At 48.2% G+C, this 17353-nt stretch overlaps 1 protein-coding gene across 1 annotated transcript in view; it reads right to left on the reverse strand.

The window, feature by feature from the left end:
* The window catches only part of SART1 (spliceosome associated factor 1, recruiter of U4/U6.U5 tri-snRNP), a 414579-nt gene that overhangs the window by 309146 nt on the left and 88080 nt on the right, over positions 1 to 17353 (reverse strand). Inside the window, exon 3 of the mRNA XM_078660694.1 lies at positions 11966 to 12021. Coding sequence (XP_078516820.1) covers positions 11966 to 12021 — 56 coding nt within the window. The remainder of the gene's footprint in view (positions 1 to 11965; positions 12022 to 17353) is intronic.

The raw sequence follows: 17353 nt of genomic DNA on the forward strand, positions 1-17353 counted from the left end.
GACGATGGGGGCAAGTGGAGCCATGTAGACGTTGAAGAGCGTCGGGCTGAGGGAGGAGCCCTGGGGGACTCCGCAGGTGGTAGGTGTGGGGTCTGAGAGGAAAGGGGGGAGTCTGACCTGTTGCGTCCTGCCGGAGAGGAAGGAGCAGATCCAGTCGAGGGCCTTGTCATGGATTCCTGCGTCGTAGAGTCTGCGTATTAGGGTGCGGTGGGAGACTGTGTCGAACGCCGCTGATAGGTCTAGGAGGATGAGGGCTACTGTTTCTCCTTTGTCCAGTAGGGTGCTGATGTCGTCTGTTGCGGCGAGGAGGGCTGTTTCCGTACTGTGGTTTTTTCTGAAGCCGGATTGGGAGGAGTCGAGGATGTTGTGTTCTTCAATGAATGTGGCGAGTTGGCTGTTGATGGCTTTCTCGATGACTTTCGCTGGGAAAGGGAGCAGGGAGATGGGTCTGTAGTTTTTGAGGTCGGTGGGGTCCGCTGAGGGTTTCTTTAGGAGGGGGTTGACCTCGGCGTGTTTCCAGTCGTCGGGGAACGAGGCGGTCGCCAGGGAGCGGTTGATGGTGTGGCGGAGCATGGGTGCGATGGTGTCGGCGGCTCTGTTGAAAATGTGGTGGGGGCATGGGTCCGTGGGGGCCCCTGAGTGGATTGACTTCATTGTTTTCAGTGTGTCTTCGGTGGTGAGGGCTGTCCAGTCAACAATCGCTGGTTTCCGGTTGTCGGGGGTGGTTGGTGAGGGTTCAGGGTGTTGGTTGTCTTCGTCGAAGTTGTCGTAGATGCTCTTGATTTTGTGGTTGAAAAAGGTGCTGAGTTTGTCGCAGAGGTCTTGTGAGGGAGGGATGTCGGTAGACTCGCTGGTGGGTTGGGCGAACTCCTTGATGATGCTGAAGAGTTCCTTGCTGTTGTGTGCGTGGGTGGAGATTCTGTCTTCAATCGCTTTTTTCCTCGTTTTTCTGATAAGTTGATGGTGGGCGTTGGTGGCGGCTCTGAAGTTGTTGTGGGCTTCTGTGGATTTGGTGTTTCTCCAGGCCTTTTCGAGGCGGCGGCATGTGCGCCTGGACTCTCGAAGTTCGGTGGTAAACCATCTGGCTTTCTTGGCACGGGTATTGTTGTTTTTCTTGAGGGGGGCTATGGTGTTGGTGCTGTCCGAGATCCATCTATGCAGGGTTCGGGCTGCGGTGTTGGGGTCTTCGTTTTCCGCGATGGTTGGGGTGGAGTTGTTGAGTGAGGAGGTGAGCTGGTCGTCGGTGATTTTGGTCCAGTTTCTTTGTGGAAGCAGGTGCTGGTGTCTGTGGATGGTGGGTGTTCTGAAGGTGAAGTGGACGCAACGATGGTCGGTCCATGGGAGTTCGGTGGTGTGGCTGAAGGTGATGGAGTTTCCTGTAGTGAAGAGGGGGTCGAGGGTGTGACCTGCTGAGTGCGTGGGCTCGGTCACGATCTGGCAGAGTCCAATGTTGTGGAGGTTGTCCAGGAGGCATGTGGTGTTGGGGTCCAGTTGATTGTCGAGGTGGAAGTTGAGGTCTCCCAGCAGGGTGTAGTTGGTGGATGCGATGGCCTGCGGGGAGATAATGTCCGTGATGGAGTTGGCGAAGGGTCCGGGGGGTCCAGGGGGTCGGTAGATGAGGGTTCCTCGGAGGGCGGCGGTGGGGCTGGCCAGTATCTTGAAGTGAAGGTGTTCCATCAGTTCTGTGGACTCGTCAGGGAGTGTGCTCAGTCGGAGGCTGGATTTGTGGACGATGGCGATTCCTCCTCCTGGGTGGGTGGGGCGGTCCTTCCTGGAGATCTTGTATCCTTGGGGGATGGCGATGTTCGGTCCCGAGGTGGCGTTGGTCCAGGTTTCGGTGAAGAATGCTACGTCCGGGGTGGTGCTGTCAAGGAGGTCCCAGATTTCTGTGGCGTGTTGTGGAGGGATCGGACGTTGAGGAGGATGCATTGCAGGGTCTTTGGTTCGGTTGATCCGTGTTCTTGGCGGTGCTGCAGGTGTGCCGGCAGCGGTGACAGCTGAAGGGTCCATGAGTGTCGGCTGGTGATGCTAGCTTGCGGGGGCAGCAGCGGCGGGGAAAGGTAAAGGGAGGAAAGAAGGGATAAAGAAAAAAGGGAAAATAAGCAGAAATAAGGCACAATAGAGCAGAGATGCAGAAAAGGGCAGAAAGGTGAAAGATGGAAATGGTAGAAAAAACGAGTGAAAACGAGTGAAGGAGCAGAGGGAGAGAAAGGGAAAATGGGCAGAAATAAGGCACAAAAGAGCAGAGATGCAGAAAGGTGCAGAATAGAAAGGGTAGAAAAACGAGTGAAGGAGAAGAGTGAGTGAAAGGAGACAGAGGTCCACTGGACCACCAGGGATGAGGCGCAGGGAAACCTGCGGGCGGAGGAGGGCCTCGATCACTAACACTCAAGAGTGCAGGAGCAGGGGCACCTCACTTAATGGCGGAGCTGCGAGGGTGGGAGAGCAATTTCACTGACAATGAGTCTGTGAAAGTAAAAAAAGATATCAAATCCTTTACCCCAGAAAGAACATACCCCTATCTTCAAAAGGATTTTTATACTAACCGCAATTTTAGTCAGAACCCTCAGAACCTGAGACCCTGGGGTCGTTTCAACCGTAGGAATACAGTAGTGGGTTTCCTCGGATAGCTCTGACCCTGGTGAAGGGTCGAGTACTGCCGCCCGTAACCCTAATCCCCATTTTTTAGGGAGAGGAGGGGGAGAAGCACCCAAGAGAGGCAGAGTGAAACAACAAGCCAGATGGCACAATCCTCCCGGGGAAAGGCAAACGAGACACAAGTTCTACCAGTGGTAACTAATCCCGACACCTCAGACATGACCATTCCGATATTCAATTTGTCTGATCATGATTGGTCTTCGCAGGAGATCTCCATCCTAAGTAAGGGGCTCTCGTTTGTACCTACTACCTATCCCAATTTCCTGGAGCTTCAATCCGAACTACTAAGTTTCTTTAGGAAAATAAGATTACGTGCATTCTTTGACCAGAACCCAGCTCAACCAAAAACAGCTGTCACCCCATTTCGACCCCCTTCCACCTTTTCCCCTACGTCCAGCATGATCCCCAAAAAGATTCTCACGTTTGAAAAGGTCATCCTTAAAGAAACTACCAACTTAGCCAAAAGCCACACGTTTATTCCTTACAATATCTCTCTTGATGAGAAAAAGGCTATTACTTCACTACGTGACAAGAGTGATTTAATTATTAAGCCTGCTGACAAAGGCGGTGGGATGGTGTTGCAGAACATAGACAGCTCTAAAACTGAATTGTCACGACAAGTTTCCAACACAGATCACTACTGCAGACTCTCCACCAACCCCACTAAAGAGCTACAAGGCTTGATAAGGCAAATTACCTCCGAGGCACTTGAGACTGGTTTCATCTCTAAACATGAATTCAACTTCCTTAATGTAAGTCATCCCAGGACACCGGTTATTTACACACTGCCTAAAATTCATAAACGCTTAGATAACCCCCCAGGACGCCCCATCGTCTCTGGTTGTGGGTCTGTGTTGGAACCTCTCGGTCATTATGTAAACTATTTCCTTAAAGATTTTGTACCAACCACAAACTGTTATGTCAGGGACAGTATGTTTATGATAAATCTCACTGAAAACCATCCTTTTGATCCCGATAACGAAACTCTGTGCACATTAGACGTCGAGTCGCTTTATACAAACATCCCTCAAAGAGACTCCCTGTTTGTCATGGAAAAGATCCTGAATAATCGGCCACGCCCACACCCTGTACCCACTCTGTTCATTATTCAACTTCTGGAAATTTGCCTCACTAGGAACTTTTTATGTTTGAAAATGATTATTTCCAACAGGTTAAGGGGACATGCATGGGGGGAATTTTTGCCCCTACCCTGGCAATTCTCTACATGGACTGGCTTGAGTGTGATACTATCCTCTCTGCTACCAATCCTTTCCATCAAGGGGTCCATATGTGGAAACGTTATATAGACGACGTTTTCATGATCTGGGGTGGCCCTATTGAAGTCCTCCCCCCCTTTCTGCATTGGTTAAACAACAATTGCAACGGGTTGACCTTCACCCTAACTCATAGCAAAACAAGTATCCCCTTCCTGGATCTCTGTATCCAACATAAAGATGGCTTACTCTTCACCTCTCTTTTTCGGAAGCCCACGGAGAGAAACACACTACTCAGCTACAGCAGCAGTCACCCAAGAGCCCTTAGGGATAGTTTACCTTACTCCCAGTTTCTTAGACTGAGAAGAAATTGCTTTAAAAAAACGGACTACTTTTCTGAGGCGAATATACTTGCAAACAAACGGAGATTCAGGGGTTACCCTCGACGCCTAGTTAAGAATGCCATGAAAAGGGCATGGTACTGCCCACGTGAGACATTGCTAGAACCAAGGGCCAGGAAAACATCGGATAAATTGGTCTGTGTGATGACTTTCTCCCCCGTGTCAAATAAAATACGTAACAGTATAAAAAAGAATTGGCATATTCTCAACTCAGGGGACCTTTTACTAGAGACCCCCTTGTTCGCTTTCAAACGGAGTAAAAACTTAAGAGATCAGCTGGTAAGGACTGCCCTCCCATCTCCGAAAACAGTTAATACCACTCTGAATGACCTATGGTTACTCCCCCCCCTTGAAGGGACACTGTAAATGTGGATTTTGTGTGGTTTGTGACTTTTGTATTGAGAGTAAGGATTTTGTGTATAAAGACACCAGCAACGCACTTAAAACCTTTACAAATTGTAATAGCTGTAATGTGATTTATGCTATTTTTTGCCCATGCGACATGATCTACGTGGGACAAACGAAACAAAAGATCAAACTAAGGATCTCCCAGCACCGAAGTCGAATCAGGTGCAAAACCGCAAATGCCCCCCTTGTTGAACATTTTGTTGAGAAAGGACACTCCGAGAATGAAATTAGATGGACTGTAATCAGCCAAGTAATTTTACCATCAAGAGACGGTGATTTGTCCAAGATGTTGAACAAAGAGAAGCTCAAATGGATCCTAAAAACTGACAGTCTGAATTCAGGACTCAACTTACAAGAGGACTGGACCAACTTAATGTAACGTGGTAATTCATACATGACACTTCAGTACTCGATATTTATCGTTTTATCTTTCTACCTCTGTTCTATTGCTCCCACTGTGCACTGTATTATAGTCTCACTCACCTAAGATGACCGCCGTCTTGTCCTACACCTATTACTCTCACCCTGATTGGTTGACCTTCCTCCAATCAGCTATCTCCTTACTATCGGTGGTTTTCAGATAAACATCCCGTCCCGCGGCAAACCACTGCTACTGCCAGGGAAGACATCTGACGCCCAACCATATGGTAAGTGTTATCCACGGCCCCCAGGCGGCCCGGTGGGAATCTCTGTGTTCTGTTTGATTGACCCTCCTTCTTATCGTTTTTTACTAGGCTCCCTGAAACGCGACAAAGCGCTCCGCTGGCGCGTAACCTATAGTCCCTTATTACGGGGAAGCCCTACTGACTATCCGGCTCTGATTGTAATTGCAATTCTGCTCTGATTGTTTACGCAACTCTGAGCCCTGGCCGGCTGTGATATTAACCCAGTCCGGAATCGGTAAGAATTTAGTTCACTTTTCTCACAATCAGCTCGGGGCGCCCGATCAAGCAATTTGCTTCACCGAATCCTTTTTAGGTCTCGCCTGTCGATGCGCATGCGCATCGAGCTTGCGAGACTATGGGGGCTTATCCACTCTTTATCCAACTTGCAAGGAATCGTGGCGATTCCTTGCAGTGCCCGTGACTTTTAAGCTCAATGCGCATGTGCATTGAGCTTAAAAGCGCGTGCACAGCCGCCCGCATTCCTCCGACACCTTTGAAGTGAAGCTTAGCTTCACTTCAAAGGCCCGGCTTCTTCACACCCACATGCCGCTCTGCCCCGCTCCGCCCCCTCCCCTGAGTCATCCTGCCTGCCCAGACTTCTCCTCCCCCCTACTTACATCCCGCTTTCACTTGTTAACTTTACCGCTGTCCGGGTGGTTCCATGTTATTTCTTTAACTACCTGCTCGTGACTGCCCGTCCTCGTGCTGGCACTGTGCTTTCCTCTGTGAACTTTAGGACTTCTCCATATAACTGTGGCATTCCAGAAATTCGTCATTGGAACGCAACGTGCAACGCATTGACCCGACGTTGCTCTTTGATTGCGCACCTAGAAACCTTGACGCGCAAACCAGCTTCATTCTCCTTGGCTGACACACCCAGCAGCCTTTACAGACGGACAACAGCGTGTACAACAGCTTTGTGCCAATACTAACGTGCACACCAGCTTTGTGTCCATTTTATGTACACAGCAGCTCCATGCTCTATCGCTCACGCGCACAGCGACGCTGTGTGCACTTTAATGCTCATTCGCTGGCACGCACAGCACATTTGTGCAAGTATTTGCATGTCTACCCTGCAATCCTTTCGCTGATACGCACAGCTTGATTTTAAAATTGTGTGTATAAGTTACAGTTCACTCGCTGATGCACAAAGCAAATCCGCGGCGCTGACGCGCACAGTTGGATTTTAAATTGCGTGCCTACTTTACAGTTTACTCACTGATGCGCACAGCAGCTCCATGCTTTCTTGCAGACTCGCACAGCAGTGCCCAGTGCAGACTTTTACGTTCTTTCGCTGACACGCAGAGCACTTTTGTACAAGTATTTGGTCGTCTACCCTGCAATCTTTTCGCTGATACGCACATCTTGATTTTAAAACTGCGTGTCTAGTTTACAGTTCACTCGCTGATGCGCACAGCAACTCTGCTGACGCGTTTAGCTGGATTTTAAATTGCGTGCCTACAGTACAATCGCACAACACTTTAGTACAAGTATTGCGTGTCTACTCTGCAATCTTTTCGCTGATGCGCACAGCAACTCTGAGTGCAGTCTCTTTCAATCGCTGACACACACAGCACGTTCCCATCTAATTGTGTGTATACAGTACAACATATTATATCCTATGTCTTCATTAACAATATAGTGTATCTGTACTGAATATATATCCAGCATTTCAGACTGCATTTCAGAGCTTTTAGAAATGTTTATGGCTTTTTTTTTTTGAAATTCTTTAGCATTGGCTACAGGAAACAAAAATGCTAAAGATTTACAAAAAAAACCCATAAACAATTCTAAAAGCACTAACTCTAATGCTGCGAGACCTATTGCATTTCCAATGCTTGTTTATAGATGCCGTGATGACACCCACCTTCCCACCTAATTCTGCTTGACCTATTTCTCAGTGCAAGATCAATGGTAAGCACCTGTCCCCCCAGCTTGTCGTGACACGATCGGATACTTACCACACACGCCGTATGTTTAGTCACTGTCAGTTCTTCATCCCATTGTGCATGTGACCTTTCGCCAACCGAACGTTCCGACCCTCTTGATCATTCACCACAGTATGCATGTTACTTGCCGGACCTGTATAATTGTGCAGACCCCCCTGATTGTTATTGCTCGAACTCCACTGAAAAGCAACCATCACTTTAAGTCGAGTCACCACGCTGTTTATGTTTATGTTTATGTTTATTGGATTTGTAATGCGCAACAAATACCCGGAGGTGTCTCGGCGCAGAGGATTTATACAGTGACAGTGAATGAAGAATGGTACTATTGATCAAAGAGCCATGTTTTCAGCTGTTTTCGAAAAATACAAAGGGTAGGACTGGTCTTAATGGTAAGAGGGAGAGTATTCCACAGTCTCGCCGTGGCTACCAAAAAACGTCTGTCTCCCCAGGCAACTGTTCTGGTGCGAGGAAGAGGAAGAAGGTAGTTGGAAGCCGAACGGAGAGACCTCGTGGGAGTGTAGATCCTGAAGGCATTTATCAGAAATTGAGGGCCTGAATTGTGAATAGCTTTATACGCAATGCAGAGGGTCTTGAATTTTATTCGGCTCCTGACTCTGAGCCAGTGCAGTTGACGTATGGCCGCAGAAACAGATTGATGTTTGGGAATAGCAAGAAGTGCTCTCGCTGCTGCATTTTGGACTAATTGCAATTTGTCCACAACCTGTTGTTGGGCATTTATCAGGAGGGCATTGCAGTAGTCCAATTTTGAGAATATTAATGCAGTTATCAATGTTCTTCCAGCTGCCGGGGGTAGGTAGGGGAGAAGTTTTTTAATTTTCCTAAGGGTGAAGAAAGAGGATGATGTCACTGTATTAACATGATGGATAAATGTTAATTTAGTGTCAAATATGACTCCAAGGTTCTTCACCTTGGCAACCGGTACGGGAGGAGGGCCAAAGTCAATGGGCCACCAAATGTCAGACCATACCGGAGACAGATTGCCAAAGGTCATAACCTCAGTTTTATTAGAATTTAGTTTTAGGCAGTTCATCATCATCCAGGAGCCTATGGCTAGCATGGCCTCCTGGAATCTAGATGCCACTGCCAACCCATTTTTGTGGACCGCCAACACCAGTTGGGTGTCGTCTGCGTAGGTGGTCAGATTCAGCCCATAAGTTTTAATGACCCTCGCCAAGTCCGACACGTAGATGTTGAAAAGTGTCGGACTTAGCGATGATCCCTGAGGCACTCCACAAGGTAGTGAGGAAGTGGGCGAGTAGAACGAGCCTAGTTTCACCGATTGGGAGCGGTTGGCCAGGAAGGAGGCTATGAGATCTCTGGCTAGATGATTAACCCCCAGTGCTGAGACACGGTCGATCAAGATGGTGTGATCGACCGTGTCAAAGGCAGCGGAGAGATCAAGCAGTATAAGGGCAGCTGCCCCATTCTGATCTAAAATTGTTCTGATCTCATCAGCCGCCTTTATCAGTGCTGTCTCTGTCCCATGACCTTTCCTAAACCCAAATTGGGTGTCGTCCAGCAAATGATGTTGATCAATGAATTCAGAAAGTTGACGGTTCATAAGGGCTTCAAAGATTTTTGCTGGGAAAGGGAGACAGGCAATGGGTCTATAACTGGCTGGTTCCAATGGGTCCAGTGAAGGCTTTTTTAACAGAGGTTTGATTATTGTTTTCTTCCATATCTGTGGGTACTCACCTGTAAGAAACATGGAGTTGCAAATCTCGGTGAGGGGGGGTGTGATAGTTTCACTGAGTAGATTGAGTACCGATGGAGGACATGGGTCAAGAGGGGAGCCTGAGGTGATAGTTGTGGCATATTTACTAATTGTCTCAGTGAGGACAGGCTGAAACAAAGAGAACGAAGGGCCAATAGTTAGTAAAGAAACGGGTCGAGGGTCCGGATCTTTGGACTGAACTAATGATGAAAAAGTATCATAAATGTTCGTGACTTTGCTGGAAAAATAAGCAGCTAAGGAGTTACAAAGATCTTGGGATGGCTCCATCGCAGGAACAGAAGGAGGGGTGGATAAGACGTCAACTATTTGGAACCACGCTATGCATGTGATTTGCCGGTCTTGTACAACTGTACTTCCCGAACGCTTAGACCTTCCTGACTGTTTTTCCCGCTCTTGCTCGAATCCTTTTGATAAGCAACCATCACTTCACGTCGAGTGTTTTTAAACTTCACTGCCACCTGATATCACTTGTATTGGTTTTCTTAAATACAATTCCACTATTCCACTATCGGTTTATAATTTTCCTTTCTTTCTTCCACCTAGGCTATTGTGGCTAATATTGTTTAGGCAAACAGTTTGTCCTGATGATGATCCCTTTGATTTTGTAAATGGGATCGAAACGCCGTCGACCTTTTATAACACCATATACAATGAAATGTATACCTAATGTGATATGTTTGTAATGGTGTGATTTGAATTTCTGATATTGTTTCATTGACAGAAATCCTTAGCTTCTGCCTAAATATCTTTCTCCGTCTTTTTGACTACCTTTTCACTATGCCAATCTGTAAGCGTTAGGGTACAGGCTTGTGCCCTACTCTAAATGAATTGTGAAGGTATCTTTTGTGATTTGGTAACTGTATAGTAAAAATTCTTGACCTCTGTCCGGCTGGACAAGTCCTACAACTTAATATAGTCTCCATTGTGTCTATATTGATTGCTTTCTTTCATTCCTTCTCCATGGGACCACTGTTATATAAAAAATATGTTCCCCGAGGTCCTGTGCTGACTCGTATGGGTGCCCTTGTTGTGTTAGATACATTACAAACACACATGGTATGTTTATGTAAGTCAAAATAAAAGACTAAAGGACACAAAGTGATGTCTACATGTAAAAAGACGTTGTGTTTTAGATGTGGTTTCTCATTTCCACATGAAGGTAAATGTCCCGCTCTTGGGCAGATATGTAAAGGTTGTGAGAAGGAGAACCATTTTGGGTTGGTTTGTAAAGCAAAGAAAAAGGTAAGTGCATCACGGTGCAAAGACAAAAAGGCTGCCAGAACGTTCAAGAAGCAACGTTCTATGCACACCCACAAGGCCATGCGGTGACATCAGTTGAGACCATTCGACACTGAACAAAGTCGACCATAATCCAAATCATCGTCGAACAGTTCTTCTGGATCAGTATTAAGTGAAAGGGATAAAAATGCTTGTGCCACATCAATGCTTACCTCAGAAAAGCGTACACATAGTGGAATGGCCGCTTATGAAGAAAAATGTCAAAGAAAGATCAACATGCCAAAGCACCAAAGTCATTCAAACATTGTCTGAAGATTACACTGAAAGTAAATGGTTGTTCGATACCTTTCATTAGCGATGGTAGTGGATCAATAAACATTATGCCTGAGGAGAAGTACATTTAACTGGTTTGGGAAAAGTTAAGACTATGAAAGTAAAGTTGGACATTAAGGAGGGCATACGTTCTCTTCCTCAGAGGCTTAGACAAATAGCTTTTCATTTGCAAGAAGCTGTTAAAAAAGAGCTTGCTAATATACAAGCGCTGACAATTGAATTTTGAAAAAAAACGGACATGTTTTGATTAACAGAGGGAGAGATGTAGTGTCTTGCGAGTCAGAAACGATGGACCCTTTTGTCTCCTGAGGAACTTCGTAGTACGGTAACATAAGTGTTAGAGCGGAATGCATTGAAGGCTGATTTAGAATGTTGAGCTCGCCGTTACACGCAGGCGACAAAAACATGAAAACTAAGCTCCTTGTGTGGCATAGTCATTGGCGGGTACCAGGCTGGGAAAGACACTTTGCATCCACAGCTTCCATGAGCATTTTGGCATACAGTATTCCTTGTATCAGGACCACTTCCACGGTAAGCCATAGTAAAGGATAAAAGTGCCTGGAACTGACTGAAGACTGCTTCACCTGCTGAGGTAACTGTTTGAGGATCTTGCTCAGACCCCTGACTGGGCAACCAACTCCGACAGGTAGCCAAAGTAACTTTAACCGACTGCAATAAAATTAGCCAAAGGTTTTTGCTCAAAAACTTTTTAAGTGTCAAATTTGTCAGTGCTTGTGCACAGTTGAGTGAAATGTTTGGATTTACTATTCTTTGTAAATTCTATATCTCTGGAACCATCCAGTGGATCTTCATTGTGGTGTCTAAAAAACATTAAAATACATGTGTGTCGGATTTCTTGACTGTCTTGTGTATTTCAATTACTTTGGTACTGTTCAAATGCTTTGCACTTGTTCTTTTTTGTAAGACTTGCTGTTCAGATTCACCGCTACACAGGATCGAGCTAGGGGTTTGATAAATGAAACTTGCTGGTCCTAAAGGGGTTGTTAAGTGTATTACACGGTAAGGTCGCACAACTACAACAATATGTATATAAATAACATTTGCATGCAAAATAAAAAAATATTATTTTTTTTTATATTTCCTACAGAGAAATGGCAGGCTGATGATGCAGAATACTTCAATAAAGCATGTCAATTTAAGACTAATGATTGCTGGAGAAATAAAAGTAAATTATGCTCTAATTTTTATTTCGAAAAATGTTGGCCAAGAAATTGGAGGAGGGAAGCAATAACGGTAAAAACAATTCAAAGGAAAAACTATTAAGGTTAAGATAAGCATTGTAGGGTGCCAACAATAATATACACATCAAACAAAGACTTACCATGTTTAACGGTGTTTAATTCCAGAGGTTTTAAGCCAAGCTTTGCGCGTAATTTGCTGCAGAAAGAACAGAAGAAAGATTGAGGCCTGAAAACCGTTTGTCAATATAGAAATAAACATGCCAGTTCAGTATACTTTTTTTTAATTTTAATTTTTTTAACATTTTGTTTTTTTACCACGTTTTGCTCTATATATTCTTCAATTACAGACCTTGGAACTTTGAGGCCCACATCTGTTTTTTAACTAACCAGATTATTTTGTCCTCTGCATTTTTCCTTTGAGATCAGAAGTTTCTTCTTATGCATACTCACTTTGGGAGCAGATGCTAGGAACATTTTCACTGTCCGCTCTCGAGCCAGAAGATGGCATTTGTTAAAGAACAAGTTACTTACCTTCGGTAACAATGTATCTGTAAGAGACAGGTTAGTTAGAGATTCCTGACCTTAGAATAACCCCCAGGCGTCAGACTGGATCCGGAGAATTTTTTCTCTGAGCTGTACCCCTGCGCGTCTGTAGGTGGCATCGCTCGACTGTGTCCGTGGTCGGCATTGTGGTCGCTGGAATGACGTTGCGGTGCCTACCTAGACACCGCCCCTGGGAGCGGAGGTCAGTTCTGACATGACTTTCCACGCCAGAAGCGCAGAGCCATGAAGGACACTGACCACTGGTGCACCATACTAGGGCCCTGTAAGGAAGTCCCTATCCCTAGAAATCAGTTTGCAGAATTGGGAGGATGGGTGGAACGGTAAGGAATCTATGACTAACTTATGTCTCTTACAGATACATCATCACCATCATCATTGTTCATCTGAAAGAGATAGTTATAGATTCCTTCCCTTAGAATAGATACCCCAGCAATAACAACCCCCGAGGAGGGTCCGCACATCAAGTTCCCACCAGAAAGTCCTGGAGGACAGAACGGGCAAAGTAGCTGTCTGTCCAGACTAGACTATCCAGGCAGTAATGTCTGGCGAACGTGTACATAGATGCCCACGTGGCCGCCTGGTGGATATCAATAAGTGGGACTCCACATGACAAACCAGTAGTTGCTGCCGTAGCTCTAGTATAATGAACCCGCAGCCCCACTGGAGGTTCCTTTTTCGCTAAAGTGTAATAAATCTTTATATAAAGGACAACCCATCAAGAGATGGAATGCTTTTGAAACGCCTGACCTTTCTTAGCACCCACATAGCCAACGAAGAGTTCATTGCCCACTCAGAAATCTTTAGCGCAGTCAAGGTAGAAGGACAGCGCAAGTCTTGGGTCCAGACAGTGGAGTCTCTCCTCCTTGGAAGGGTGTGGAAGTGGAAAAAAGGTGGGCAGAGTGATAGTTTGCCCCATGTGAAAAGGAGTAACTACTTTAGGAAGGGCCTCATCCTAAGCACCACTTTGTCCGGATGCACAGAGAAGAAAGGGAGCGTAAAAGAAAGACTGAAGCTCACTCACTCTGCGAGCAGAGGTAATGGTAACAAGAAAGGCAGTCTTCAGAGTAAGGAGCCTGAGAGTGCAGTTGTGAAGAGGCTCAAAGGGAGCACACACAAGCTAAGTCAAGACAAGGTTTAAGTCCCACTGAGGCATTATGCAAGGAGATGGAGGAAAGAGGTGAATAATGCCCTTTATGAACCAATTAACAATAGGGGATTCGAACAAAGAGGGCTGATATGGTAGCCGAAGAAAAGCAGAAATGGCAGCCAGATTGCCTTTAAGAGTGCCCAGAGCAGAGCCCTGCTGGGTCAAAGAAAGAAGGAACAAAAGAACCTCAGAAAGAGGGGCTGAGAGGGGATCTACAGCCTTTTCTTTGCACCTTGCCACAAACTTGTTCCATCGACAGGCAAATACAGTCTTAGAGGAGGGATGCCTGGCTGCGAAGATGCCATTACAGACTTCGGGTGGAAGGTCAAAAGCGGTCAACTGTCACCGCTCAATCTCCACGCAAGGAGCCGGAGGCGGGACAGGTTCGGGTGGAGGACCGTCCCCTGCTGCAAGGGGCAGTCTGATCGGAGGATCATGGCCATGCTCAGGAGCTTGGGGTACCAGACTCTTCGTGCCCAGTCCGGGGGCCACAAGAATGACTTTGTACAGGCGGAAAGGCGTACAGGAGGCCGCTCTTCTACTCTGGACGAAAAGCGTCACCAAGCGAGTGCTGCTTTGGAAACTCAACGCGCAGAACTGCTGACATTGCATGTTCTCTTTGGTGGCGAACAGATCTAACCAAGGCTCTCCCCACTGCTGAAAGAGACCTTGCACCACCTCTAAGTGAAGACTCCATTTATGATCCACCAGGCACCGACGGAGAAGTTAGTCCATCCTGGCGTTGAGAGAACCTGGCAGGAGTTAAACCACCAGGGACATGCCCTGATGTTTCAGTCAAGCCAAAGGCGAAGAGCCTCCTGATAAAGGGTCCACGACTCCACCCCACCCTGTTTATTGCAGCACCACATGGCAGTGGTGTTGTCTGAACACCTGCACTGCCTTCCCCTTGAGGGAGGGCAGGAATGCCTTCAGTGCCAGACGAATCGTCCGGAGCCCCAACAGGTTGATATGGAGCATGACTCCGCCGGACACCAGACTCCTCTGATCTCTGCCTCTCCCAGGGGGCCGCCCTTCCCAGGAGTGATGCATCAGTCACCACTGTAATGCCTGGTTGGGGTATGGGAGAGGGGTCTGTCTCTGACCCAATCCTGGTTCATTACCCACCACTGCAGTTGTTTCACAGTTCCTCCGAAATGTGGAACCATTCTGAAAGATTCCCCTGATCCTCCACCCACTGGAACTTCAGGTCCCACTCAGAACCCACATATGCCATCTGGCATGATCCACCAGCAGGATGAAGGAGGCCATGAGGCTCATCAGCCTCAGGGTCACTCTCACCGAAATCCGGAATCGAGGCTGAAGCATTGGTATCATAGCCCGAATATCCCGGACTCACTGTTCGGGAGAATAGGCCAAAAACTGCAGGACAGTCCCCATGAAAAGGAGCGACTGAGAGGGAGTCGGTTGTGACATCGGCACGTTGATAGTGAACCCCAGCGAATGCAGGAGGTCAGGTCCACTGTAGTCTGGAGGTGGGAGACGACAGCCTGGGGCGAGCCCGCCTTCAACAGCCAGTCATTGAGATAGGGAAAGACTGGAACCCATGATCTGCACAGATGAGCTGCGAACACCGCCATCACTTTCGTGAACACCTGAGGGGCACTTGTAAGGCCGAAGGGGAGCACGGTGAACTGAAAATGCTTGTGGTCTACCGTGAACTGTAGGTAGCGTCTGGGCTGACAGGACGGGAATAAGGGAAATAGGCATCCAACGCCACCATCCAGTCTCCAGGGTCAAAGGCAGACAGAACCTGAGACAATGTGAGCATTTTGAACTTCTCTTGTGGAGGAAGCGGTTGAGAGCCCCGAGGTCTAGGATAGGACGCAGGCCATTGTCCTTCTTGGGCACCAGAAAGTAGCGGGAATAGCAACCACAACCTACTTCTGGTGCAGAGACCCTTTTCAATAGCTCCCTTGGCCAAGAGAGTTGAAGCTTCCTGGTGGAAAAGCGCCAAATGATACTCTGACATGCGATCGAAAGACGGTGGCATGGAGGGAGAGGTACTCTCGAAGGCCCCTTCGGACTATTTGCAAAACCCAACTGTCTGACCTGATTGTTTGCCAGTAGGGGAGCGGGTGGCAAATCCTGCCACCCACTGGCCGCTGATAGGCCTGAAAGTTCAGACTAGGAGGGTTTGGAGGATGTTGCGGGGTGAGGGAGGGTGGGGGTGACTGGCCCGACCGCTGGCTCCCAGACCAGTGAGGTCGCTGGGTCCCACGTCCGCAGCCACATAGTCTGGGCAACTTGCGGGTACAGGCGGCTAGACTGGGCCAGACGTGTGGGGTACCCCTTCCGTAGCCACAAGGGGCAAAAGGCAGACTGGTAGACAGGAGGATGCAGAGAGGCCTAAGGATCTGGCAGTAGCTCAAGAATCCTTAAAGCGCTCCAGCGAGAGTCTGCCTTGTCACCAAAAAGGCGGCGGCCATCGAAGGGCATGTCCAGACGAGTTGCTCAAATATCCCCTGAAAAGCCAGACGTCCTTAACAAGGCGTAGTGCCGAAGGGCTACCAACGTGGTAATCATTCTGCCAAGTGAGTCAGTGGTATCCAGTCCACAGCGAATCTTGAATTTTGCTGCGTCCCTCCCATCTACTACAGCTTGGGAGAGAACAGCACGTGCCTCCTCCGTCCACTGAGGCAGCACTTGAGCAACCATACCCCAGATTGTATGGGAGTATCGGCTCAACAGGCATGCGTTATTCACGGACAGCAGTGCCAAGCTGGAGGAAAAGAACATGCAATTCCCAAGATGATCTAGCTTCATGGATTCCTAGTCTGGAGGAGCAGAAGGGAATGCACGCTTGTAAGAAGACTGGACCACCAGGCTCTTGAGGGAAGGGTGTGGGGTGAAGAAAATGGGATCGCCCGGAGCCAGGCGGTGGCAGCGGGCAATCGTCCGTTCCACAGGAGCCCCTGTGCTGGGCTTGGACCAAGTGCCCAGAAGGACGTCCGTGAGGGCAACATTGAAGGGCAAGAGAGGTTTTGAGGAAGTGGCCGCGGGTGAAGCACCTCTGTCAGGAGATTAGTCATGACTGCCACTGAAGGGAGCTCCAGGCCCAAGGCCTCGGCTGCACTATGCACCACCACAGCATAGGACGCACCCTCCTCCGTAGTCACGGTAGGGGGAGAAAGCATGCCAAGATCTTGGGAAGTGTCCAGACCACTGGCATCACCTAATTCCTCTCTCCAGTCCAGTTCTTCCAGCTGGACTACCAAATTGTCCAGTGACCCCACCCAGTCATCATCATCACCACCTTCAGGGCAATAGGGAACAACTGGGATGAAGAAGGGAATAAAAGTATCCTCCACCAGCTGATCCAACGTTAGCCCGGCTCCAGGTCCATCTCGAAGGTGATGATGGGGACGTCGGTGGCCGGGGCAGGGCCGACGCCGGGGGAGGTCGAGTAAGATGGACGGGCGTCGGTCCAGATCCAGGCCTGGATCCACAGGGCCTCCAGCAACGGGGCCAGAGCCGCCGGTATCAAAGGCCCAGGGCCCCCGACAGACTCCGCGGGGCTCGAAGACGCGCTGGCAGAGTCAGGATTCCCAAAGATACGGTGGAGGGCTTCATAGAACGTACAAAACTGGGCAGGGGGTGCCCCGGCTCCCAGAAACGGGGGGAGGCGGGGAGTCGTCCATGAATCAGGCACCAGAGACAGAACCTTGGAGTGACGATGCTCCAGATCCCGCATCGCGTCAGCCGACAGACAGGAAGAAGGCAAAGTGCAACGGTGCATCTTCGCCTTCTTCTTGTGCTTCGTCTTACCCAAAGAGTGCAAAGACTTGGACGAGGTGTG

The sequence above is a fragment of the Lissotriton helveticus genome, chromosome 9 (assembly GCF_964261635.1).
Source record: "Lissotriton helveticus chromosome 9, aLisHel1.1, whole genome shotgun sequence".
Taxonomy (NCBI): domain Eukaryota; kingdom Metazoa; phylum Chordata; class Amphibia; order Caudata; family Salamandridae; genus Lissotriton; species Lissotriton helveticus.